This window comes from Falco biarmicus, chromosome 9, assembly GCF_023638135.1.
Source record: "Falco biarmicus isolate bFalBia1 chromosome 9, bFalBia1.pri, whole genome shotgun sequence".
Lineage (NCBI taxonomy): Eukaryota > Metazoa > Chordata > Aves > Falconiformes > Falconidae > Falco > Falco biarmicus.
In genome coordinates, this window is record NC_079296.1 from 32,006,318 (window position 1) to 32,032,293 (window position 25,976).

Consider the following 25,976-nt stretch of genomic DNA (forward strand, 5'->3'; position numbering starts at 1 on the left):
GTTCAAATAATAAGGGCAGTGGGAAGGAGATTTGTGTGCAATGCAGACAATGGAAATGGTCCCCCTTCCAGTTATCTCTGTAATGACTTGAAACAAGGTATCAGGATGTTAGAAAGAATAAGCTGAAGATTCAAAAGAATGCCCAAGAAAAACATGTAAATTATTTAGTAGTATGTACATCACAAGAAATATGGATTCTGCATGCAGCACAGCAGTGCAAAGCAAGGGACATGAAAGTAATGGTAACTTAATGGGAGCAGGGCAGTTATTGTCAATGGTTAAAGGAACAGTGGTGAAAAGAAAATTTACAAGACAAGAGTATGACTGAGTTTTTTTCAGAACAGGAACAAAAAAGTTACGATAGTCATTAAGGAGACAGGATTTAAACCAGCGTTTGGAAAGGTTAACTGAAGAAAGGCTTATTTGGAGATACCAAAATAGAGAAGACGGATGTATCCATAGGTTTGGATAAAATCACCTACAAAGAGATTACAGAGAGTGAAAGTTGAACTCCCAAGGGGAGGACCTGCCGTAGCATAGGAGAGGTGAGAAGAACTCACTGAGGCAGAAACTGAAGGTACACGTGACAAATCAGGATAATGCAATGCCTTGAAAATCATAGGCTAATTGTTTAGTCCCACTGATGCTAAAACATATCATCATCACATTTCTGGTATACAGCAACAATCTGTCTGTACTCACAAATACAGATTGACTCATTGTGCCACAGGAAATCTGATGACATAATGCAGAGGCACTATAGTACAGCCCATTGCCTTTATAGCTCTAACAAAAAGACACCTGCACCAAGACATTCTGCTGCAAAGTCTGCATTCATTGCAATAACCTTCATACAGAATTGCATTTGTTCTCACTGCTGCATAGCAGGTGACATCATGCAGAAGTCAAGATTTTCTAAGTACTAATAGATAGCACTAATTGTAGTTAAGTCTCAGGACCTTAAACCGATTTGCTTTCAAATTGCCAAGGCTAACTCCATTAAAGGCAGGAAATCACATTAGGTTTTCCCCTCCCCAAATAAAAACGTAATTGTAGTCCTAACATGACTCAGAGATGAAGGTAGATAGTTTAAACACACACACAGCTGGTTAGCCACAACATGGAACTATATGCATATAAATGTCACGTGTATGCATTATGTTATGTTCACATACACTTACAGGCTGAGATAGGTCCATGTCACAGACCTAGATACAAACTTCACCTGTCTGGAAAGTTGGTCGTGATTCAGGGTGAATTGTCAGACAGACAAATAGACATGTGAAGTTCAGAATCCACATGAACTCTGCAAAGGCAGGACACACTTGGATCTAACATTTTGGTTTGTGACTCTGGCCTTCAGAGCTTCATTTTCAGTGCAACTCAGTGCAGCATTTTGTCACAAATCTTGATACTCACTGACCTGTCTGTGCAGAAGAATGAATTTATAGGGGTCCCCGTCTGCCCAAGGAGGAAGCTGCACATCTCCCAGCACTGTTCCATCCTGCATGCAGCCTGCAGGAATTACAAAGGGAGAATTAAAAACAAGAATCACACACATTGCAAATAGAAATAGATTTTCTAAAACACTGAAGTCAAAGGGAACTGACGTGACGTTCCCACATGCAGTTTCAGGTTCTACATCAAATATAGTGCCATAGAACACTGCAGAACCAATTTCTCCTGGCATTTCTGATCCAATAATAAAGCATTGAGATGTTCTAATAACTGTCACTAATACAGTAAAAATATGCATGTCCACAGCACAAAACATTTTAGCACTGACTGCAAACTCAGACAAGACAAACTTGTTGGCACAACTTTCTTTTTATACATAATCCTGTGGGCCTAACTGCCAGATATTCCTACTAAAACAGGCACTGAAAAAGATTTTGTTGTCAGGTACTTCGCAATCTGATCCCTTTCAGGAGTTGAGCATATGTTCTGAAATCAGAGCACAGTGTTGCACAATAGGATGAATTCAAATCTAAGTTGAGGCTCAGGTCCCGGACCGTGTCTCCTTACAGTGTGGCAGTGAACGGATTCTGGTGCTTGGCTTTGCCTGTTGTAAAATCTTCCTGTATATTTACTCTCTGTCGGTAAGATTCTGGTGTCTTTTTTAGGTCCCTCCACTTGATTCCACTCAGGTCAGTCTCTGGATCTTGATCTCAGCCAGGCTGTTTCTTGACCTCCCCTCAGGATGAAAGTACCCCTGTTCTTTCTTACCTTCTAACAATCTTGTAGCATCTTTTTCCCCTTCTGCTCTTTTCTTAGCATGCCTATGCTGGTTTTTTGCTGGTATAGAGTTTATTTTCTTCATAGCAGCAAGTACGGGGCTGTGTTTTGGATTTGTGCTGAAAATAGTGTTGGTAACACAGGGATGTTTTCGTCACTGCTGAGCAGCGCTCACACCGAGCCAAGGCCCTTTCTGCTCCTCACCCACCCCTCCAGCGAGGGGCTGGGGGTGCACGAGAAGTCGGGAGGGGACACAGCTGGGACAGCTGCCCCCAGCTGACCAAAGGGATATTCTGTGCCATATGGCGCCATGCTCAGCATATAAACTAGGGGGAAGGAGAAAGGAGAGGGACATTCAGAATGATGGTGTTTGTTTTCCCAAGTAACCGTTACGTGTGACGAAGCCCAGCTTTCCTGGGGGTGGTGGAACACTTGCCTGCTGATCAGAAGTGGTGAATGAATTCCTTGGTTTACTTTGCTTGCATGCACAGCTTTTGCTTTACTTTGTAAACTGTCTTTGTCTCAACCTATGAGTTTTCTCTCTTTTACTCTTCCGATTCTTTCCCCCACCCCACTGCGGGGAGTGGGTGAGTGACTGTGGTGCTTGGCTGCCAGCCAGGCTTAAACCACAACGATGTCTCATTTCACTGAGATCTTAAATAAAAATATACCTAGACCTCAATACCTTGAGTTAAGTTGCCTTGCCGTCATCAGTTTAGGCTGATTCTTAAGGTATTTCTCTGCTGCCTTAATTGTTAATCAACCTGTGTCCACTACAAAAAGCAGCTTTGCATTTTATGCAAATTATGTGAATTTCCTGTAAAGTGAAGTGGATCAGGACTGCCATGACTATTTCTGAATACTATTTTTATTGGATTCTCTCTGACCCTCAATCACTGATGCAGAAAAGTCTAAAGACAGTGTACATTCAGAAGGGATTGTGATGCTGCTTGAGGCCAGGGACAGTGTATCAAGTTCATGTGACTTGTGCAGAACATTTTAAGATTATAGGGAGGACATTTGACAACTTTAATCACCTTGTGATCTTGCACAAAATTTAAAAAAACACCTTTCACTAACACCATTTTACAATTGATCTATCTGCAAAAGTCAAATTAATATATTGTTCATAGCCACATAGATGTGATGATGCAGACCAAATTTTCAAGAGCAACTATCTAGATTGCTTATATCAAAATCCACCTTGGTCTGACAAAATTTGTAATTCTTTTGCACAGTAACTAATAGGAACTACAGTCCCTTCTGAGCTGTAAACTTGGTTCTTCTCATAGCATTCAGATAACAGAAGCTTGTATTCTTGTAGCCTTATTTTAATAAAAGCTCTCATCACTAGAGAGCCTGGTCAGTCCACATAGTCCAGGGACCAACTCTCAACACATGATCCAGATCTTTTCCCTTGTCATTATGCTGACGAGCAGAAGGGGAGCCCTGAAGTCCCTTCTAGAACTTACCAAGTTCAAAGTGATTTGCATTGGTCAGGAACTCTGGCAAGTAGAAGAATTCAGGGATGAGTTCCCTGACATCACTCATGTTGTCCCTTGATGCTGATTCCCACGTGCTCTTGACACTGTGAAACATCCTGTCCGCAACATCAAAATTCCCACCCTGTGAAATGGAGACAGACAAAAAAACTGCAGTGCAAATATTTTTTTAAATAAAAAGTAGATGCAGAATCTTAGCCAATTCTGCAATAATCATCTTATCACATGTTTGATTAGGTGATAGCTCAAGATCTGTCCCAGCTCTGCTAACTGTGATCTCATATTAGGGGCTGCCTTAGTCCTGATTTGTAAATATGTAGGTTGAGAATACCATTAAAGCTGGGAGTCTTGGCGTAGCTTGCAATAACACAAGAAGCAAGCAGAAATGATCATGGGCAGCTTGAGAATATCAGAATACCCACTATTAATCCTTCTGAAAGCAATTAATTCCTTTCACCCCAAAATGATTTTCAAGCAGTGGACTTCAGTGGTTTTGCTTCAGTTGAGACCCAAATAGTTGTGAACAATCTTATGCACAATTCTACTGAGAAAAACCTTTGGGGAAGGGGCAGTACCACTGAAATAGCATTCATCAGCTCCACGCAAACAGGAAAGGCCCAGCTGGCAGGAGCCTGCAGGGGCTGTTCATTCCTTATGGGAAGGAACAACAGCATAAAGAGGGGAAGAAAGGAGGAATATCTGGGTCCCAAGCTGAATTGATGTGTAACGAAGGAGAAACAAACTACCTCACATCCTGAGAGAATCTGAACATGTTTAGTTTCACAAGAGTCAAACACTAGACAAAAGCAGCCTCAGTAGCCCAGGATGTCATTTTGAGCTAACCCCTCAAGAAGAAAGTAAAGAATAAAATAAATCACTTACTGAATCAAGGGTATATGCCTTACAATGGAACCATATCTCCTACAGGATTTTCTAATGAGATTTCATATACTGTATGCATCTGTGAAAATCCAAGTCCACCTTTACATAGGGATCCTTACGTTAGGCATGAAAGGATTTATTTTAACATAAAATTTCTACAATAATGGAAATAATCAAACAAAAATCAGGGTTTTTGAGATCATCTGAATGAGTTTGCCAGAAAGAACAAGTTGCTTCAGAAGAAAGCTGACTTTCTAACTGTATGAAGTGACAGAACCAAATTGTTTCCCAATACCTTGTTTAGGTACTGGCAGCAGTATAGCTGCCCAACTGCAGCATGCTCCCAGGCTAATATAGGTATTTCTCATTGGACTTAATTAATTTGGATTATATGTCATGGGACATAACACTACATCCCACTGATAGGGCTCAAGAGATATTGTCAGAGATAGAACAAGTACCTTTAAATAGTTCTGCAGTGCAGTAAAAATGTATGAATGATTGCTCATCCTCAACCATTCAATCCTCAAAGCTGCTTCACTAGGCAAAAAGAATAAGCCAGTAGGATTGCACAATGAAGACACTAAAACCCAGAGGTGGTGCAAGAGTCAATCTGTTAATGAACATGAGATGCCATCACATTCTGTCTATGGCTGACCCCTTGGGAAAACTTGATAGCTTTTGGTTAGTTTTCTCTCTGCCTGTAGACTGTTGCATGTGCCAGATGAGGAGAATGCTGTCATCCTGCATATAAACAGTCAGCTGTTCTGACTTGCAGTCTATTAAATAAGAAGATAATGTCTAAGCATAATCATGCTATAAGGATGGAATCCTACTCCCATGGATCAGATGAATCCAAAGCAGCAGTTTCCACATTGGTTTCTGATGATAAGAACCACTGCCCTTTTGACCCTGCAAGTACCTGCACACTTATGATGCAACCCCTTTGGATCTTCAAATTCTGCTAAGTCTGGGAACTGCAAGTCAAAAAATAACTTTTGCTGTATCTTTTCTTAGGGAGAAACTACCCCCATGGATAAGCCATCAAAACACAGAAATCAATAAACCCTAAGTTCTGAAGCCACATCTCTGCACTTGTCTTTCGAGATAGACTCCCACCAAAAGCCAACACATTCTAGATGGAAAAAAACCATCCCTGCTTCCCCTGGTGTGAATTCTGACAAAGCTTTTGGTCCAGCCTCATCTCTAAATGACAACGTAGTTCTGCTTTACCTTCTTGTCCTCCTCCTTTATACCACTGACAATTGTGAAGCCTTCCCATACCCACTCAAGGGACTGAGTGAAAAAGTGGCTAATCACATGAGTAAGCCTAGCTGGAGTTAATCTGAAGCACAAGGTCATCTTGTTCTTGATCGTTATTAGGCAGGAACCCTTGGAGTCAAATTCAAATTGAAATTAAAACAGAGTAGAAGGAGGACTATAAATAAATCAACAGCTAACAAGTATCTCATTGAAGCATATTAAAGGGCTTTGTATATTTAATCTGCACACAGCATGCTGTGTCTGGTGGTGATTGATGCTTTTTCATCTTTTTTTGCAGCTTTTATGAGAGCTGATGGTAATCTCCTGAGAAACAATATGATTTGTAATAAAAAGATTACCTGTATTAAATAAAAATAATATATACATAGGAAATGCTGTTAGCGCGACAAATCTGGTTAAAGATATTACCACCACGAAAAAATGTGATTTTTTCCCTCGCTGTCTAATTCATTTTCGGGAAAAGTAATATCTTTAAAACTTAAGCCTGTATTATTTATAAAGGAAGCAATAACTGATTTTCCCATTTCCTATATTAATAAATTTATTTGCATATATTTATATCAGAATTAATGAGTTTTCTCTCTCTATGAATGCAGAAACTGCACTGAAATGGAAAAAGAGAATCAAGAACTGCTTTATTTCTTTAGATTCTAAGTTGACATAAACACTGATGGCTTTTCTGTAGCTAGACACAGTAAGTCGGTATTTTCTTTCCTTTCAGTAGAGGCCTTATACTGTCTGTCATCAGGAATACTGGAAAAATATGCTTTTTAAAACTACAGTTCAGCAGAGTATATACAAAGCAACTAGTCAAAGTGATCTCTAGAGAAAAGTTAGGACACTCCACGTTTATAAAACTGAGCATCACTGATCCTTGGTGGTGCTTTAAACCCGAAGACCTCAAAGTGCTTCTAAGAGATGCTTATGAAGGTACAAAGACTTACCAGGCCCAGAGATGCTACGAAGAAACTACCTGCAGACAGTGCTTAAATAACTGCTCAAGTCAGTGACACAATGAAGAGTAAGAACCCTATTCTCTGTAAGTACCTTTGGGATGTAAACACCAGGAAAGAAGATCTCCCCGCTTGCTGAAATGCAACAGTGTGGGATAAGAATAAAAGGGGATAAAAGCTGAGTTGAAACAAAAGCAAGTCTCACTAATTATTAAGGACATAGGGTCCTTTCCGAAAAAGACACTAAACACAGAAACTTTTGCTGCTTTTTTGTAGTGTTGGTACCAACTCCCGAAAGAAATTCCAGGTGGTACTTATCTAAGGTGAAGTGGAAGGTACCATCCAACATCTGTCTGATGAGCCAGTTTTTCACCCATTCCAGTACAATATGCAAAGCACATACACACTTTTCTATAGAGTCAGTTCTCAATACACTAAAATAAAATGTGAAATAGTGAGGTTTTGTAAACACCAGTACAGTTCCCCTACTAGAGGCAATGCTTCCTCACTGCCTCCTTCTGTGGTCAGGTGTAAATCAATTCTTTGACTTGAGAAACAGGATGTTACACCAACATCAACTTTTCACAAGAGGTGCACCCAAGTTGTTGCATTTCCTTGTCATGCATTCAGACTGGCAGTTTGCAGTTATAAGCATAGCTTTTCTACTTTTTAAGATGCTGAGAAGCTTTCACAGCTCCCAAATCAGCACCCTTCCAAGGTCTTGAGTTTGGGAGTACTTCTCTTCTAACCTGCTTTTGACTTAATCACATAGTTCTGAAGTCTGCTGCTTGCCTGACTGCATGTCACAGTTAGTGATTCCCAAGCCACTATAGGACCAGTCAGCTGGGGGAAATGACAGCAATGAGCTCAGCTGAACATGCAACAACATAAGGGCAAAGGAAAGAGAACTGAAGTCATTCAACAGTTTCAGTGGATCCACATCCAGACAAAATTTCGAGTGCTTCAGGTCCCAGCAGCCTTTGAAGAGAACTATCCCCACAAAAATGCTGGTTACCTGCTAATCACACACAAACACAGCCACAAAGCAACTACTCAGACTGGGAACTTGTTATGCATGAAAAGTGTGCCAGTGAGATACAGCAGCCTTTGCTGTTTACAAGAAATAACTGCTCCACAGTCATTCATGACTGCAGCTAACATATGGCTCACAGAGTGCAATGGTAACCATTGCCTCAGGTGGTTCACTAACCCATCAGCTACTGCTGGTAACAGCCGATATCATAGGGCTTATTACTTAATTAGCACAGCGCTTTATTTGTATTAGTTCATTAAAAAAAAAAAAAAGAAAAAAAAAAAAGAAAAAAGACCAGCACAACAGCAAAGCACTTGGAAAGCTGCAGGAGGCATGGCGAGCCCTCACCATATGCACAGCAGTCTCTGAGTGTGGAATATTCTGGCCTAGCTGTCTCCCTCACATGCTCCATAGGGATAGGTAGATTTCAGCGAGACACTCGAAGAAATACACTTTTGAGGACCTGTCCTCCTGGCAGACCCTTTTATAACACAACACATTTACAAAAATAAGGGTAACGATTGTCTGCTACAGCCCAAGCGTCTGTGCTTCTGTGTCACCAACTGCCTGTTGAATAGGGCAGTCAGGGAATTTTGTGCCCCTGTATGCTGACCATCTGGGAAAGGTAAGCACACAGTTCCCATGAAATTCGATTCCATGGTGGGTGCTTCTGGCATCATAAAACACCACCGAGTTCAGAACAAGCTAAAACATAATATTCCTCCTCCTGGAGCACTGAATGTAGTCTCACCCTACTACTCCTTCAGGGAGCTGATCCCATGATCCCTATCCTTTCACACCCACTAGAACCTGTGTCCCCTCATCTGGCCCAGGAATAGTCTTTATGTCACCACAGCCAGCTCCAAGTGCTTGCCTGTAGCTGAATTACTATATGGGCACTTGGGCTTAGAATACCTACCGTGAAAGTCTCATCTGCCCCAAAGTCAAGAAGCTTACACTCAGGCAGGCAGTAAAACACTGTCTAAGTGTTCACATGCCTCAGCTCTCACAAAATGTATCACCGGACCAAAACTAATCCTTCTCCCTCAGGAATAAACCAAGATCATCAGGCATCAATCACGCTCCCATTAAGATGTTTTCATTGAATTCAACAGACATAGCACAGAGCCTTCAGTGAGTCCACAGTCCAATTACAGTATACAGAAAATGTCAAAAGAATTAATCCCCCCTCATTACATGGCCACTATAATGTGCTACAGTGTCCATAATGAGGTGTAGGAGGGAAACTATCCTGCCCCCTTACCTGCAGAGAACAGAAGGTCTGGGTAAACGGTTCCATTCGGACCAGGTAAGATGCCACTATAATTGCTGATGAATAGTGAGTACAGTAATGGCACTGGGCTGACAGGTCTCCTGGAAATTGGACACAAAATCAGGTTCTAGGGCAAAATATCACCATTTCAAGGCCATACCATCCAGTTACCACAGCACAACTAAATAGCAAACAGGTCTTTAAAGCAGATGTGTTCAAGGATTTGCGAGCAAAAGCACACCTTGCATATTTGCATTGAATGTGCACTGTTACTACCATCTCTGTACGTTCTTTTTTTCGCCTTCCACATTGCATTTTCTGAAGATTAAGGCCTTTAACTTTCCAGACTGTACCCTTCCCCATTAGCACCAAAAAAGGTCTTGATCTCCAGAGTTCAACAGCCTCAGCATGCGGTTTCCTTTTCTAAAGTACCTGTTAGCTAAGCTTTGTGCAGCAGTCTTCTACATGCAGCTTAGCTAACAAACAAGACTAATGTGTACAGCTTAGCTAACAGCAGTCTTTTTCAGGGGACATTGCTTTTTGCTGTAGTGTGTCTTCCTGGCCAAGGGAAGACAACAGAATGCAGCTGTACAAGACATGTAAGGCAGTACCTGTAGGAGTCATTTCTCTTTGAATCCTGAACCAGTTTGTATCCAGAAGTGAGAGAATCTCCTTGGCATATAGTGCTTCCCTTAGCCTGAGGTCTGGAAATTTTTTGCGTGGCCATTTCCAAAGGATTCACCAGCATCCCCAAAGGCCTGAGGGGACCCAAGCCTCTGCTGTTTGTTAGTCTCCTAAAACACTCACCCTCACTCTTCTCCACCTCATTGTAGCGTTGGATGAACTTGTGTTTCCTCTCCGCAGTCTGCGCTCCCATGGGCTTTGACAGGTCCCGAAATGTATGAGGATTAGTAAGGTTTAGAGTCTGAAAGCAAAACCAGCAAAGATGTAGATTTTAGATCCCTGGGTCTTAGACATCATGACTCGCTCAATGACACTGGATAGCAGCAAGGCTGTGTTGGAAGTTTCACCTATACAAAGAGGGTCACAGATTCAGTACTAAAACACCCATCTCCAGAACCGGTTATGGGACTTGGAAATAGAGTGGCAGCATGTGCCACTGAAAGGATAGCATGTACAAGCAGCTTCGCAAATAAAGAACCTTGCAGGTTGCAAATTGCTCTCAAGGCTTTTCTGTCCAAACCTCCTTGTCAGGGGTCACAGAAGCCTGTCCCTGCCTATCTGCCAAGACAACGCAGCCTGCCTTTAAGTAGGTATGTATGAAACAGATGTTCATCCATCTTTCTGAGGCAGAATGTGATCCTCACCATACTGATTTGAAGATACGGTTAATATTTAAAGAATCAGTACTGTTCAAATTAACTATCTCAAATTTTGAACCCTTGGTCTAGGCCCCTCAGCTTCAATGGCGTAATTCGACAAACCTTTGTATGGTTGCTATCATAGAAAGTACAGAATGCTACAGCAAGCACTGACCTCAGAGTGATAGTCAGCAAGGACCCATGGAAACACAGGATACTGCATGTAATCGTTGTAGCTGCGGCCAGCCAATGTGTTCAGGTACATGAGGTAATCAAAGTTGCTGATCTCCCTCTTCTGCCAGGGAAAGGAAACAAGAATTAAAATCTTCTAACTCCACCCCTGAGAACTATGCTTCAATGACACCCGCAAAGCCCTGTGGTTCCCAGGTCTACCAGGACAAGAATTATAAATAGTGGAATCGATCATCCATTGCCATTCAGATCAGCACAATATCTCTTGTACAACAAATTCTGTTCAACAGAATCTGTCTTAAATCTGGTTCTTCAGACAGGCTGTTTGCATTTGTCTATACTCAAGCAGTGCTTTTATGCTGCATTTGCGTAACAGAGTGCTTTCTCCCAATTTAAAAGAGTGCCAAATGCAAAGAATCTGTATATTTGAAAATCCTGGACAACTGCCTGTACAGAAAAGGCTGCACAAAGTGCTGTATATAAACAAGAAGGTATAGATTTCTTCAATGTGTCCTGCGTCACCAAGATCAGGGGTGCAGGTAAGTAAATGCATCTCTCAGTTCAGCAAAACACCTGGGAAAATGAGAGGTGCGTTGATTTAGATGTCCAGATGATCTGTGAACAGTCATTCAGCTAGGTGGCTGGCTCTCTTTGGTCTCAGTTTAAAAATGTGTAAAGTCACACTTAATCTGCCAGACAGTAGCACCACATGTTTCACAGCAGGAGCAAAACCTCTGTAATAACCAGATGTAAATACTCTGCTCCTCTTGCCAATAACCTTACCTCCAGCAGCACAAGAGAACAGCTTAGGTCTTGAAGTACTTATGTACACACACACACCTGTGCGCAGACACACAGGCAGATGCTGAAATTCTTCACTTAACCATGTGCAGCCAAGATGTAGCTTACCTGCCACTTCTGGAGCATTGTTTTTTCCCCTCCTGAGTGCTTCCTGTACGGAACAAACATTTTATTGAAATAGCCTGCTTCAGTACAATTAAGATCTGTACTCCCTGTGCCCCTGCTCTCATCCCACAGGTATGAGAGAACACCAAGACTAGAAGAATGTTGAGGTTTCACCATTGACCAAAGAATTCCAAAATCAGAGCGTCATCAGTTAGGTTGGTGCTGCACAATACAAATTTCATTACTGCTTTCATTAGGAAGGAAGGCTCTACCTGATGAACAGCTGATGGCCTAGCTTCATTAGATGGCTGATGAATTTATCACTGTCAGTCACTCTCCCTGTGACATGCTGACTCTCCCCAAGCTACTTGCCAGTCTGCTCCTGAATGAAGTATGAGAAAAGTATGATATCTAATAAAGAAAAAAGAATGAAGTAGGGTGGTGGTGCTAAGGATGGATTCTGTTTGCCTTAAGATACCACTGCACACTGTGGCAGTGACACCACATAGTAAATTGCAAGAATTCAGAAGCTGGCTCACAGGCAGAGAAGATGCCCCTGCAGCAGAGGCAGGTGGACAGCTGGGGACAGCAGCCTCCTCAGCTGTTCAAAGCTAAGCCAAACTGCTAATCAGTCTGTGCTCCTGGTCTCACCTCATTGTAAAGCTAGAGTGCTAGTGACAGGTACCATTAAGGCTGTCTGTTTCTATTCTGAAGCCTTATTCTCAAAGGCTCATGCTTTTCTAAAGCATTCTGAAAACACTGGCTTGAAAACAGAGATGCCTCAGTCTCCATATCAAAGATATTTTTGCGCAAAGCACTTTGAAACTAATGTAGTCCTTAAAAACTGGGTTGCCATGTTTATAATTGTATTTTAAAGTAAGAGAGTAAATACATTTTTTCCACTTTCTTTGTTCACAAAATGCAACATTTTACTTTAAATAATAATAAAAAACCCCTCAAGAAACCAGCTGAAGGCATATACTAAACTGGAATTCACTTGAAAACGTGGAAGGGTGAAAGTTTCTGAACAAACAAAAGTCACACTTCAACTACGCTGAACTAGAAGGTGTGTCAGCGCCTGAAGGCCATAGACTTGTTCTTGTCAATTCCTAGAGACCAAACCGAGACAAGTGACAGCTTCTGGATTGTCATGGTTTAACCTCATCTGGTAACTAAGTCCCACACAACCGCCTTCTCACTCCCTCACAGTAGGATAGTGGAGAGAATTAGAAAAGCAAAAGTAAGAAAATTCATGGGTTGAGACAGAAAGAGTTTAATTGGTAAAGCAAAAGCCGCACACACAAGCAAAGTAAACCAAGGAATTCATTCACCACTTCTGATCAGCAGGCAAGTGTTCCACCACCCCCAGGAAAGCTGGGCTTCGTCACACGTAACGGTTACTTGGGAAAACAAACACCATCATTCTGAATGTCCCTCTCCTTTCTCCTTCCCCCTAGTTTATATGCTGAGCATGGCGCCATATGGCACAGAATATCCCTTTGGTCAGCTGGGGGCAGCTGTCCCAGCTGTGTCCCCTCCCGACTTCTCGTGCACCCCCAGCCCCTCGCTGGTGGGTGGGTGAGGAGCAGAAAGGGCCTTGGCTCGGTGTGAGAGCTGCTCAGCAGCCACAAAACCATCCCTGTGTTACCAACAGTGTTTTCAGCACAAATCCAAAACACAGCTCCATACTAGCTACTATGAAGAAAACGAACTCTATCCCAGCAAAAAACCAGCATATTAATTAAAGAAACTTTTGATCTGCCAAAGTAAACAGGGTTGCTGACATGACACAATATAAGTGGTAGTAGGAGATGTTTTTCCTCTTGAGTGTACACCTTTAAATTAATTCTAAGGTGCCAGCTCAGAGACAGGACTACTACATTCCCGAAGTGTAAGGAAAGCAGCTCAGCCATAGATTATAAAACCGCTACAGCAATAGCTAGCTGCTATTTTGCACTCTTGTGCTCTGTATCAGACCACATTAAATACCCACAAAGCTAGGCTTAAAGCAGCCTCAAATATCTAGATAAAGCGCCAAAATGGTCTATGATCATTACAGTTCTATTGAATTTGCAGTAGCAAATTCTTGTAAACTACCTCGCATGATTATGAATCATTATTTTACTGCATATTCAGTCCTGGACCAGTTAATAGTGTACATAAATGAAAACCACTATGGTTTTTTCAACACAGTATTTTTTTCCCTGCTTAGGCACTATCTTCAAAGAAAAGTGTGTCTTTGAGGGAAGGATTTTGCACAGCCTAAGTAATAACTTATTCCATGAACAAACGTGACACCCAATTCTGGCATGTGGTCTGCAACTCCTAAGCTTTGTTTAGTTGTCCTGTTAAGCATAAGAAATCTAACAACAGGAGGCTATGTTTATAGAAACTAGGTAACACAAAAAGGTGTAGTTCATACCTAATGTGGCAAAACAGCATCTTCACTCTTTGTCCAAAAAAATGTATAGCTTATATGATGGCCCAATTTACACAATATAAGTCAGAAGAAAGTCCATTGACTAGAGCAGAGTTATGGTGGTTTCACCCCCAGTTTGAGCCACACAAGGCTCAAGAATGTAGGAATTCTAAAGTAGACAACAGATATCAGGATGACTTACCCTTTACAATTCAGCCCTCACACTATATGGAGATTGCAGAGAGCTTTACCCCACTGGCCTTTGTAAATTCTCTGACAGACATTGAGAACTCAGAGTATCTCAAAGGGATGGAATAGGATCAGGATTCCCGGAATTATTTGAAGTGTGTTTGGATTAGGGTGTTTGACACAGAGATATCAAGTTTGTTCCTTCCCTTTCCACAGAGGCAGACTCACTCACTAAAACTGCTCAGATTTATTTTGGATTTATGGCTGAGTTAGAAAGCAGGGGATTATGCAATGTACAAACCTGCTCAATCGATTATTCCTCAAACATTTAAAGTGGGAGCATTGTAAAATACTTTACACAGGACTAAACTGGGCCAGTCTGTGTGTGTTATGCAAATATACATAACATATGTTGACTTGTGGCTCCCATGATCTTCTGGTGGAACTCTTGCTCTGTGTGTCACAAGCCCTAAGCAGCTAATAAGGACTCTGCAAGGCTCAAAACAATCCTCTCTGCTTACTTCGGAAGCCACTATATAATTCTAAGACGTTGATGAGTTCACCACATGATGAAAATAAGCAAGGCTAAGCGTAGTCACTCCCCTGTAAGAGCCATACTTCTGAGTCTCCAGGGACCAGGCAGGATGCTCCCTGCAAGTGCCCAGAGACCTGGAATTCTGCATTCTACCCTTGTTGACTCACAGGGGCTCAGAACATGAATCGCATTATAGGCAGTTCAAGCCTACTCCTCCCTTCTCCTTGGTAATTAATCAACCAGCATTCCTCCAGCCAACACCTCTCTAGCCAGCACAGTAAAAGCTCAAAGCAGATCAACTGCAGCTATCCAACCACAGTAAGTACATTTAAAATTAAATAAATAATCAAGGGCTGGTTTGAAAAAGAAACAGAAGTGCTTTATAAATGTAAATAACTAAACTTAAAGAGGGGGTGAAGTTATGTGAAGTCATGTATCTATCTATCTAGATTTACATCTATAAGATATTTGTAGGGTGCTAGCCATGGCAGAATCTAAGCGTGATGTGTACTAATGATGATCCACCTTTGGCTACACTATACATAAGTGATTCATTAATCCCTCTTCCATTAACACCAGACTATGATCTCACTCTTGTGATAGCCAGTACTCTCCATTTGCTAGAGACAGGTGGATCTCAACCCATTTGGAGATTCATTGCAGATGAGATAATCTCAAAGGATAAGATTTTGCCCCCACTGAAATTAATATAAAAATTCCAGTAAACAATGGGTTCTTAGACTTCACAAAGCTGCTTTCATTTTCTTTTTGTCTTCCATCTTCCAGACCTTTTATGTCTGCAAAAGAGTGCCAAGGCTGTCCTAAAACCACTTTTCTGAAAGAATTTTTGCAATTACCAAAATTATTGTAAGAAAAAAACCCTTCCTGGTAAGCCACAACCTAGGTTCAAATCCTACTATTAAAAAGAGGACAGAAGACATCAAAAGTAATGTCAGCTTCCCCTGTGAAACAATCAAGTGTCTCTCAAACTCAGAAAAGTGTCAGGTTAGATTAATTTAGAATAAAAGTACAGTGTCCTCTTTGATTGTACCAGTCTCCCTTCTGGGTATTTTTACTCTGTGCTCAAAGAATAGAAATACAATATGAAATCTGTAAATCTGTGTAATATTAAAGTAGGGCTCCTTGAAGTGGGATGTCTTGAGGGGGCTATGGAGGGAGAAAGGAATCTCCCTCTTGTAAGGAACACTGTTTGCACCATGTATATCCACAGGCTTACAGCATACAAACGGATAACGTTTCCGCTGCAGAAATGCTGCACTCAGGCACACTTCAGATCATGGAAAAAAAAATAATCAAGTAAATTCAATTAATTTGTTGAGATGAACAAAATGCAATCTCAAACCCTGGAATCAGGCAAGCACATCAACATTATCAGCTGCTTTATGCCAAGAACATCCTGGACATCAGCAAGAGAGGGGCCTCAATGTTGCATTTCCTGTGAACAATACCTACTACAAAACACTGCTATTTCTCTTGCATAGTTCTTTTTTTTCAGATACTCCTTTGAAATTATTGCAACCAGTTACTAAAAACTTGAATTTGGTATCCCCAGTCATAGACACAAATTCCAGTAAATTCACATGCTACAAAGGGAAATTGTACCAACTGCACTTTTGAAGGGTCACAGATAAATGAATATAAACTAATAGTTCATATCCTCTCTGCTGCACAGCTGAATGAACCTTCCCTCTTGTGTCCATATCTGTCAGATGTGGATTGTGCTAAGGATGGTATCACAAATGTTGTGAGTTTTAACACACATAAAAGTATCTCTCACTGTATTACGGCCAAGTAAAATGAAACAGCCAAATGACTAAAATGGACAGTTAAGGCAATGTAAAAAGTTGACAAACAGCTTCTAACGAGGTCCAGATGCTTTTTCTTTCTGTATAATTTGAAATCTAACATTTCCAGGCACTGCATGCCTTTCAGTTCTTTTCCCTCCAGCTTGAACTTGCAAGCTGGAACCAAGCATTATGCTAATAATCTCCAAGGACACAGCATTGCTGTTGCTTAGGAACAAAAGTTTCACAGGCTGTGGAAGGAGAATTGAATACAAAGACCCTGAAGCTGCGGAAGTTCTTTCTCCACTTTTGCCAAATTGTCCTGCAATCCCGGCTCACCGTTTTATTTACAGACTGAGAGACTAATTGATTACTCAAGAGAAGAGCAGACAGAGGACAACTGCACAGTAACAGACCACGAAGGCTAGTCCTACTGAAAAAAATCAAGCAGCTTGTGGCATCTATACCTTGTGTTCTAAGTCTTCCTAGCCGCTAGCCGGTAAGTTCTTATGGAGGGGGGCAATTTGGCAGAATTTTTAAGATGAAATAATATTTTTATTTATTCTTGGTGGGCCTTGCGTTTAAAAGTGACCTTGTACAGTGTGTAGCACAGTGGCTCTGAAGTGATTTAGAAAAGTAAGAAAATTAAGGAAGGAAACCTCTATTTATTTGGTCATGGCAGGATTTAGTCTACAGCTGCCTGTTAGCAAGAGACTACATTTAAAATAGCCAGCGAATTAATCTCTATTCCACAACAGGTCGTATCCAACAACAAAGAAATGGTAACAGGCTTATAAATAAGGAAATAAAATTCTACTCTAGCTGGAACTGCCTGGCTTCATGCAAAATCTTTTGTTGTATGAATGCTGGTTTTAAGCTTTACATGAAAGCTTTCCACAGAGCTATTCCATGGGTGAATTAGAACATGTCACCTCACTGCCTTCCTGCCCCCAGAGAAGAGCAGGGCGTGCACAGCTCCTCTGGGCTTGGCAAGCCTGCTCTGCAATACACAGACATCCAGGAGGAAAGACAAAGGAAACTTTTCTCACTGACTAGTTCAGGATGGGATCAAGATGGTTCTGTGCAGCTCTGGATGCAGACAAGTAGGAAGCAGCAACCTATGGGAGGAAAAGAACAGGCAGCACCACAAAGGAAGGGGTACTGAAACACCCAGACAGTGTCACAGGCAGAAGGCCTGTTCTGCTCCTGCCAGCCCTGTGCTGAGAAAGGAAGAAGAAAGGTTCAGGCAGAAGAGACTGCCCCATCGGGGTCCAAATCTATATTCTAGGATGGGATCTCCTTCTTAGGATAGGCTTTAGCTACAATGGGCCATGACTGGGCCCTGTGCAAGTGCTTAAGTGCAGGTAAGGAGTAATCATAAATCCTTCCTTCGCACTGACAGCCCTAGTCATGATGCTCAAGGTCTGTTCCATCCCTGCAGCTCCCAGCAATGCAGAGCACCGCAGAGAGCATGATGCCCTTGACATATGTTTTCTGCTCATTTCTATATCAGGTCAGCCTCGAAGTTCTGGGCCTGTGAAACACTCCTAAAGTGCTGGGGTTAGACCTGGGCTTTCAAAAGCCCAACCCAAACCAAAGACTCTACACTTGGTAAAGTGTATCTACCAAGTGTAGATAAAAAGGGGAAGAGTTTTCTAGTCAAGGTCTTCTTTAGTGAGATCTTACCACATAGAAATGCAGCAACTCCACCCCTGGGCAAAGACTTGCCAGCAACTCAGAGGGTGAACCTAGCAGTGGGGTGAGGGTTTAGAGAAAACGAGTAAAAGTTCCCTCTCGTCACCTTTTCTTAGATCGCAGGGCAACACAGGTACCTCTCCCTCTGCTATCTCAGGAGATGCACTATGAGCATGAGATTGAACAGGCATAATTAACATTTACAGCAAGGAGGGCTCCTGCAATTCCTGAATTTATAATATCAGTGGCTGCAGAACTGGAGCCTTCTTATACAGAGCTAAAGAAAATGAGACATGGCTAAGTAAGCTCCATTATCTCCAGCTACAGCCCTGTGAAACACTGATAATTAGTTTACAAGCATGCAGAGACAAGAGAGCTATTCATCCCCCTTCGAGTTGTCTGGTGCACTGTGGTGTTTCTGCAGACCTTTAATGCTAATCTCTGTCTTTGGGATTGCAAATCACCTTTTTGTAAGTTTGGAACGTGGCTCCAACTTTTAACCCAAAGGAAACAGCACTTGGAAAGTGCGAGCACTCACTAGGGACTCATATTTTCCTGATCAGTGCACCTCGGAGGTCCACAGTAGGATTTTAAAAAATCCAACTAAAGGAGGCTGTTAAACCTCTTTGAAGTCTGGGCATCACCCAGTGCATCACGCAAAGAGATCTGTCTCAGGAAAGCTGCACTGATCTGTTTGTTTGGACCTCTTAAAAATCTGAAAGGTCCAGGTTCAAACTTTGTAACAAGTTGGCAAGGGTTATTGACAGAGAAGTGCCCAAACCCAAAACGCCGAACTACTTACTCCTGAACGCCGGGCCTCCAGCACTCAACCTCGTACACCAGCTCCCTCTAGTGCTCGCAGGCACGCACAGCACAGAGGGAGCCCAGCACTAGGAACCAGCCTGGAACGGCAGCTGCGGGACAAGCTGGTTTTTTGGCTCCCCGCTATTTTTAAGAAACGAAACTGGTTTGGATCAATGTTTACCCCTTGAATTTTAAATGAAAAGTAATTTAAAAAAATTACCAGGAACTGAAAAAAAAATTAATGTTTTCTTCCCTAAGAGTTTTCCAGATATTCCAAAAGCATTTAAAAAGAAATTTTCATTTTGAATTTTTAAAAAAATATTTATTTTTCTTTGAGGATACCTTTCATTGTTTTAAAGGCATACTTCGTCAAAAAGCTTCACTGGTAAAAATGCACTGAATGTTTTTGTCAAATTATCCAATACAAAATTCAAATCAAGAGAAAGTTGGACCCAAAAGTCACCAGGTTCACATCAATTGCAGGAAACAAAGTCTTTTTCCATCCTGCCAAAGTGTAAGGAAGCTGCCTTGCAGATCTTTTTCTGAAGCATGGTAGTCACCCTCTGTGCACCAGTAATTGACTCAGGGTGTTCTGTACCAGCCATAGCGCTCTCCCATTTCACACGCAACTGAACTTTATCTTCACAGAATTGCCAACCAGAATATTGCATCAAATCCTTAAAATCAGTCATTTGTGATTCAAAAAACCTGAAGTTCTCCAGAACTTCCTGCCCACTCCTGGGCAAATTACTTAAGCTAACATAAACAAAGGTGGGCAAAGTGCTTAATTTTCCACTGTACTTTGCTTCAGTTACCAGCCTACACTATGGAAAGAATGGCATCGATATTGCCCCTGGGACAACGTAAGGTTAAACAACAGCAAAAAGTGAGAGGCCTTTGGTTATAATGGTAATATGACCCTGTAAGTACTAGTGAGAGACAGAAGCCTGGGAGTGACAGACACAGAAAGATTTAACTGTGTTTAAATATTTTTATATAAAATAACAAATACTCAATTTTGGAACATACCCTCTGGCGAGACTGACCCCAATGTACTGCTTCCAGGATTTTCTGAAGCATCTGCCTCATTACAGAGCTCATGGGAGTGTGGGTGGTAACTGGCAGAGATCCCCCTTGGGTTTGCATTATTTTGGACTATGGCATGTAATTGGAAAGGAGCTGAAATGCCTTAGTTGTAGCCTGAGCTTCCCCTTCATGTATTTGCACATGATTAATGAGCAGCCAAAAAGCCTGAAGGGTTTGTAATGAAGCCTTTCTAATAGGGAAATGTATCGTAGACAAATCCATATTTTGTCCCAAACAATCATTCATCAAAGCCGTGATTTGACTCTTCACAATTAAATGCCAAAGCACCCAAACCATCCTGAGATTAGCCAGCTGTAACCCAAGCTCCTCTCTTCTCTCCAGCTGAGAGGGACATTGTCATCCATTTAGGAATAGGAATCAACCTATTTCCTTTGTCACTAGCCATAATTAACAGTTGTATTTGATGACCTTTGATTAGAGAGAGAGTTCACCAAACCTCAGACTGCAGTGGACTGCTACTCAAGCGTGTAGCACGTGCTGGCACCAGTATGAGCCAGAAGTCTGACCATCACACCTACATGCACTTTTTGAGGGCAGGGCACCTTCACAGTGGGAGTCCCATCTATCCCATAGCATGGAGGGAACGTCAAGATTAGAGTATCCAGAATCTTTCCTTGAAAGCACAGGAGGCACAGTAAGGCCTGGTTTAACACATCATTAAGCAGCACTGACACAAACCCCTCTGTTGCAGTCTGCCCTGTAGGTGATGTATGACCTACAAGCAGTCCTGGCAAATCTGGGACCCCACTATGTCCTGAGGTCCTGGTTAAAACAACACTCTTAATTTGCTTTACACATTTAATCCTTCAATAGCGACCAGAACCCAAATCTGAGGTTCATTAAACAGCATGTTTAACTAACTTGTCAACAGATGCCAGGCCTGTAAAGGCGGCAACCTGTTGGTCTGGTAGAATCAGTACAATTTTGGAGAGCTTCTTTTAGTGCGGTCCCTAAGGACTGTATTGGGACCCACAATATATTTTGCTCAGGTCATCAAATGGCTGACAGATAATACCACATTTCATTCAGCTTCGTTACATGCTGAGCTCAAATCAGCATCTAGGGATGAAAGACAGCAGATTTCTCCCACTTGTAATTTCACCCTGTAATGCAATATAGGTGTTACAATGCAATAAAATAATATTGTAGATTATTAGAATTTCACCTACTCAAAATACTTTCAAGGAGGAACTTTCAGAGTTGCAGCTTCAGGGTTGAAAAGACCTGACCTCAAAAAAAAAGAATTCTGAAGAGTCCAGCGGTCATATGTTAGTTCATAACTATGTGATTATTTTGTTTTTAATTAGGGAGTAAGAGCCACCTCTTTCAAAGGCTTTACGGGAGTTCCCACACCTTATCCACAGCCTGGTGTGTCTGTCTGTCTCTCAGTGGAAAGATGGCCAAGGGGAAAGCAAAAGGTCAAAAAGGGAAGGTGATCACCTTGAAAATTGCCAAAAATTCTATCCGGATATCTTTTGATGGAGGGCGCCGTCTTGACTTAAGCAAGATGGGCATCACCACCTTTCCTCAGTGCATTCTGAAACTGGCTGACGTGGATGAACTTGATTTGAGCAGAAACATGTTAAAAAAGATTCCAAGCAGCATCCAGAAATTCCAGAAACTGCGCTGGCTGGACCTGCATAGTAATCAGCTTGAGGAGCTGCCCAAGACAATAGGTACACTTCAAAACCTTTTCTACCTGAATATATGCAACAACAAGCTGACCAGCAAACATCTGCCAGAAGAGTTAAACCTTCTCAAGAACCTGCGTATTCTCAACCTTGGCTTGAACTGTCTTGACAGTATCCCCACTAGTCTTGGGGCCCTGAAGGAACTTAAGGAGATAGGTCTCTTTGACAACACCTTGACCGCCATCCCAAACAGTGTGAAAAATCTCCCCAAGCTCAAGAAACTGAATGCAAAAAGAAACCCTTTCCCAGATTCAACAGAGCAAGAAGAGCATGCCGACCCCGTTAAAGGCATAGAAACACTCTACCTGGTACAAGAGAAAGACCTGTGCTGTTCCTGCCTGAAGATGTGTCAGGATGAGAGGGATAAGCTGAACAAGTTAAAGAACGTGACACCTAGCCCCTCAGAGAAGCCACATTTCCCTTTACTCCAGACACCCAATTCCTCTGCAAAGGATAACCAAGAAGAATGGAGATTAAGAGATAAACATCCCTGAAATATACCAAGGTACTCCACAGACCATGTCACATGGAGTCCAGCCCAAGCTAATAAAAAGCTGACCTCCTTCCTCCTCCTCCTCCTTATTCTTCCTGCAGTTCTCTTCCTTTAAAGATCTACTCAGTTTTAGAAGCAGTAGATTTCTGTGGTCTCTAAAACAAATCTAAACCAACAGACATATATTTGGGAAAGGAAGGACCATTTCCATTTGGGCCTGTTCCTACAATGTGTTCATGTTTGGGTTTGTTTGGGCTTTTTGGGGGGTCTCTTGTGCACGCACGTGTCCAGAGAAGGAATCTTCAAAAAGATCGTTTTTTCTAGTAACTCCACTCCACCACTGAGACCTAAACATTACTTCTGTTCATTTTTATAGGTTGAAACACAGTTAAACTAGTCTCAGTAAACACCATTTGGAGGAAAAGGAACAGACCTGGGAACCTTCTGCTGCTGGTGGTTGCCACCAAACCCTCAGAGAATCTCAGGCACGCACTGTCAATGTGAGAACCATGAGCCTGTTCAAATTCAGCAGAGGCAGCAGACACAAATTCTCAGGAGCCACTAACACAGTGCTTAGAGCTAAATAACCAGTGATCCTGTTTCCCATCAAGGGGCCAGACTGCATAAGCAAGTTCTCTGGGAATTTGGGTGCTATACCTGGGTTCAGTGATTTCTAACTTACACAAGAGTGTTTTGTCTGCCTCTGAGTCTCCCCCCACGTAAGGTACAGAAATCAGAAGCGGTAAGGAAAAGATTGCTCTTTTTAAGGGTCCTGGGCATATCACTTAAGCAGTGACAAAGAGAAAAAGATTCACCCTCTTTCATGATACAAGAGTCAGCCAGTGAATTGATGAAATCAGGTCTGGTGTCCCCACAGTACTTTTAGCTTTCTGTTTACATGTGCACATGCACGTGTGCACCTGAGCACACACATTCACTTGCTCATATCACATCCCTAGGGCATAGAGTGCTGACAGCCTACAAACAGCAATATACAGGTACAAGCAATGAGCAGATTATAAAAGCAGTCAAGCATGACATGAGAAGAGGTGCTGGCTATGGCCATAATAACATATGGTGACAGCAAACATTTAGGTATATTTAAATGAAGATTAAAGTGCCAGGGGCAAAGTACTCAGTAGTCCAGTAAGACCCCATTATCATTTTTCAAATGGCTATAGTAGAGCCTGGAAGTCAGAACTCCTGTGTATTATTCCTATGGACTAGGTGGAAAACTGATATAGTTCCCCAGAACTGCTACTACCTCAACGTTGTATGATACATCAGACTAGTAATTTCTTCATTCTGTGCTTCAGCTGTTAATAATTATTAATAGTGTGTCTGGTCTGGCCTGCCTCCCTGTCTCAGGTAGGATAGGAAAAGCTGGAATGCTATGGAAGATGGCCATTGACCCTAGATGGGTAAGGAGCCCCTCGTGCTGCTCTTGAGTTTTTCTAACTCAAAAGTGGCTTCAGAATTCAAACAAGGGAAAAGTAAACTCATGAAGTCCTCAGTCCTTCAGTTCCCAGACTGGAGCTTGGTAAAAGGGAAGCATGTCCACTGGGGTCATTTTCTCTAACTTTCCACTTAAGCACAACTTTTCTGGGATCATTACTTAGGCAGTGGTACTGTCTTACATTTATTTTATTTCAGCTCAGCTCATGCTCTAACACAGCCCAAAGCTATACCATAAGGCCACTTACATTCTCAGAGTGAGTAAGGTGCACAGGGTCCTCGCTCAGCCAGTGGTGTAAAACTGAAGACAGAGCCTTATGGGATTCAGGACAGGCTACTTTAGATCTAGACATACAGTCTGCTTCAATCTCTGAGACCAAACATTAGTCAAGTGTTTTTCACAATAAACATAAGCCCAACTAAAGCCAAAAGTTCCTGCAGTTATAGTGCATCTTAAGATATTCCCACCTGCTGAGCACCCAGCAAGTACAGGGAAAGGAAACTCTGGGGTGAGTTACTGGTTACTTCACGCAGAACAGACATCATGCTCCATAGAGTCAATGATCATCTCTGACATAGGTTAGGGTCCAGCCAGAGCTGGTTGCATACGGCACTGATACTTTTTGCGAGCAAATGGCTGGTACTCAGGGGTGAAAATGTTCACTTCCAAGATAGGTAATGATTAACAACAGACAGACTGAAAATTAAAAAGAAGAGTACAGGTGACAGGCCACAACAACACATAGGGGCAATCTGCCCCACAGGTCTCAACAGCATTCCAGCCTCCAGGCAATCATTTCAGAGGATACCATTAGGCACTTTGGGTTGTGTTCCTCAGATATCCAAACTGAGAAGAGTTACAAGTATGTGAGTAACTCAAGGTCAGCATGGAACATGCTTTCAATCACCTCCCACTAGGATAAAACCTTTTTTCCTGAGTTGCTAAATCTGAGTCTTGGAATCTCCACTGCACAGTTACTATAACATGCCAAAACATCCATGTGTACATCTATCGCTGTCTCCCCTAACCACACAATAAAAAGGCCATTACACAGAAGTATTATGGATCAGCTCTAACCTCACCTCACTGACTGTCTCTTTCCCACACTAACCATCTGTGTAGAGTTTACTAATAAAGTCATATTAAGGAGGTAATAATTATTAAACAACAATGCACAGTCAGCTACTCAACAGATTCTTCATGTTTTCATACTGTGGATGGTGTACGCTAGAATGCTTTTTGGAGTTCTGGGGACACCTTTGAGTCTTTAAAATAAAGGGCACAAATAGGTAAGTTTCTAGATTATTTTTTTAAGGTGCAACTTATTCACACAATTTAACTTATCCAGCGTTTTCTATGTTTTACCTTATATTCAAGGACTCTTCTGTTATCCCCTTTGATTTCAAAGCAGGCTGGAAAGAGCAAAATCTATAGGAGATATGAAAGTCACATTACAATTATTTAAACTGTTATCGGTATACATTACATATGTATATAATCTATATCATGACCTGACAGCAACTTTCTTCCTGAAGGATGCCACAGCATTTCACTGAGACTCTAACCTAGGACAAAGATGCAAGACAACACAGAAAAAGCATACATTTAACATTATGGAGTTGACTATGCGTTGGATAAAAGCAATTTATTTCCGAAACAGGACCTTGAACTGATACATAGGGCTATGGACTTATGATCAGTTGGTTTAAGGTTCTATTAATTAAAGCCAGAGCAGAAAGGAATACCAGCCCACATCTCAGCTATTCCTGTTTACTTTCACTGGGGGTTTATGATGTCAGACATACTAAACCCTTGAAATATATAGGTTCGGTAACCTTCATCTGAGGGGCAGTACAGGCAGCTGAGGACCAAAACCTTATCCTGAGCTGCCTCCACAGGATTCCCCCAAAAGGTATTTGTCAGAGCTAACAGACCATAAAGCTAAGGGCTAAACTAAGCAGCTGGCTCTGGGGCAGAACCTGGTGATTCTAAGTAGCCACACTATGCAACCAGTTTAGAAAGGAAGGATAGATAAACATACGCTGACTTTTTAAGCAACACTCCATTAGAAACTGTTCAGAGATTTCAGGAGCAGAAGGAATTCCTATGATTGTTTAGAAATTAACAGTACCAATCTTTAGTCCAGGCTGCAGAATTTACCACAAGAAGTACTATGTATCGAAGTACTTTTCCTACATAA

At 41.8% G+C, this 25,976-nt stretch overlaps 2 protein-coding genes across 9 annotated transcripts in view; one reads left to right on the forward strand and one right to left on the reverse strand.

Moving 5' to 3' along the window:
* Positions 1 to 25,976, reverse strand: part of WDFY4 (WDFY family member 4) — a 144,870-nt gene that overhangs the window by 20,492 nt on the left and 98,402 nt on the right. For all 7 annotated transcript variants that reach the window (XM_056352640.1, XM_056352639.1, XM_056352638.1 and 4 more), the window contains 7 exons: positions 25,142 to 25,204; positions 11,586 to 11,628; positions 10,660 to 10,779; positions 9,970 to 10,087; positions 9,154 to 9,263; positions 3,708 to 3,861; positions 1,424 to 1,515 (listed from right to left, as the gene is read on the reverse strand). In XM_056352640.1, the coding sequence (XP_056208615.1) occupies positions 1,424 to 1,515; positions 3,708 to 3,861; positions 9,154 to 9,263; positions 9,970 to 10,087; positions 10,660 to 10,779; positions 11,586 to 11,628; positions 25,142 to 25,204 (700 nt within the window). The remainder of the gene's footprint in view (positions 1 to 1,423; positions 1,516 to 3,707; positions 3,862 to 9,153; positions 9,264 to 9,969; positions 10,088 to 10,659; positions 10,780 to 11,585; positions 11,629 to 25,141; positions 25,205 to 25,976) is intronic.
* Positions 11,636 to 25,125, forward strand: LRRC18 (leucine rich repeat containing 18). Of its 2 annotated transcripts, none has more exons than XM_056352648.1 (2): positions 11,636 to 17,029; positions 21,444 to 25,125. In XM_056352648.1, the coding sequence occupies exon 2, from the start codon at positions 21,533 to 21,535 to the stop codon at positions 22,319 to 22,321; it is 789 nt and encodes a 262-aa protein (XP_056208623.1). In that variant the 5' UTR covers positions 11,636 to 17,029; positions 21,444 to 21,532; the 3' UTR covers positions 22,322 to 25,125. The 2 variants fall into 2 exon arrangements, with proteins under 2 accessions (XP_056208623.1, XP_056208622.1); XM_056352647.1 differs by having other exon boundaries at positions 21,526 to 25,125.

Bases quoted from the DNA above. Each gene is read 5' to 3' on its own strand.
- LRRC18 (XM_056352648.1), top strand. From the start codon at position 21,533: ATGGCCAAGGGGAAAGCAAAAGGTCAAAAAGGGAAGGTGATCACCTTG.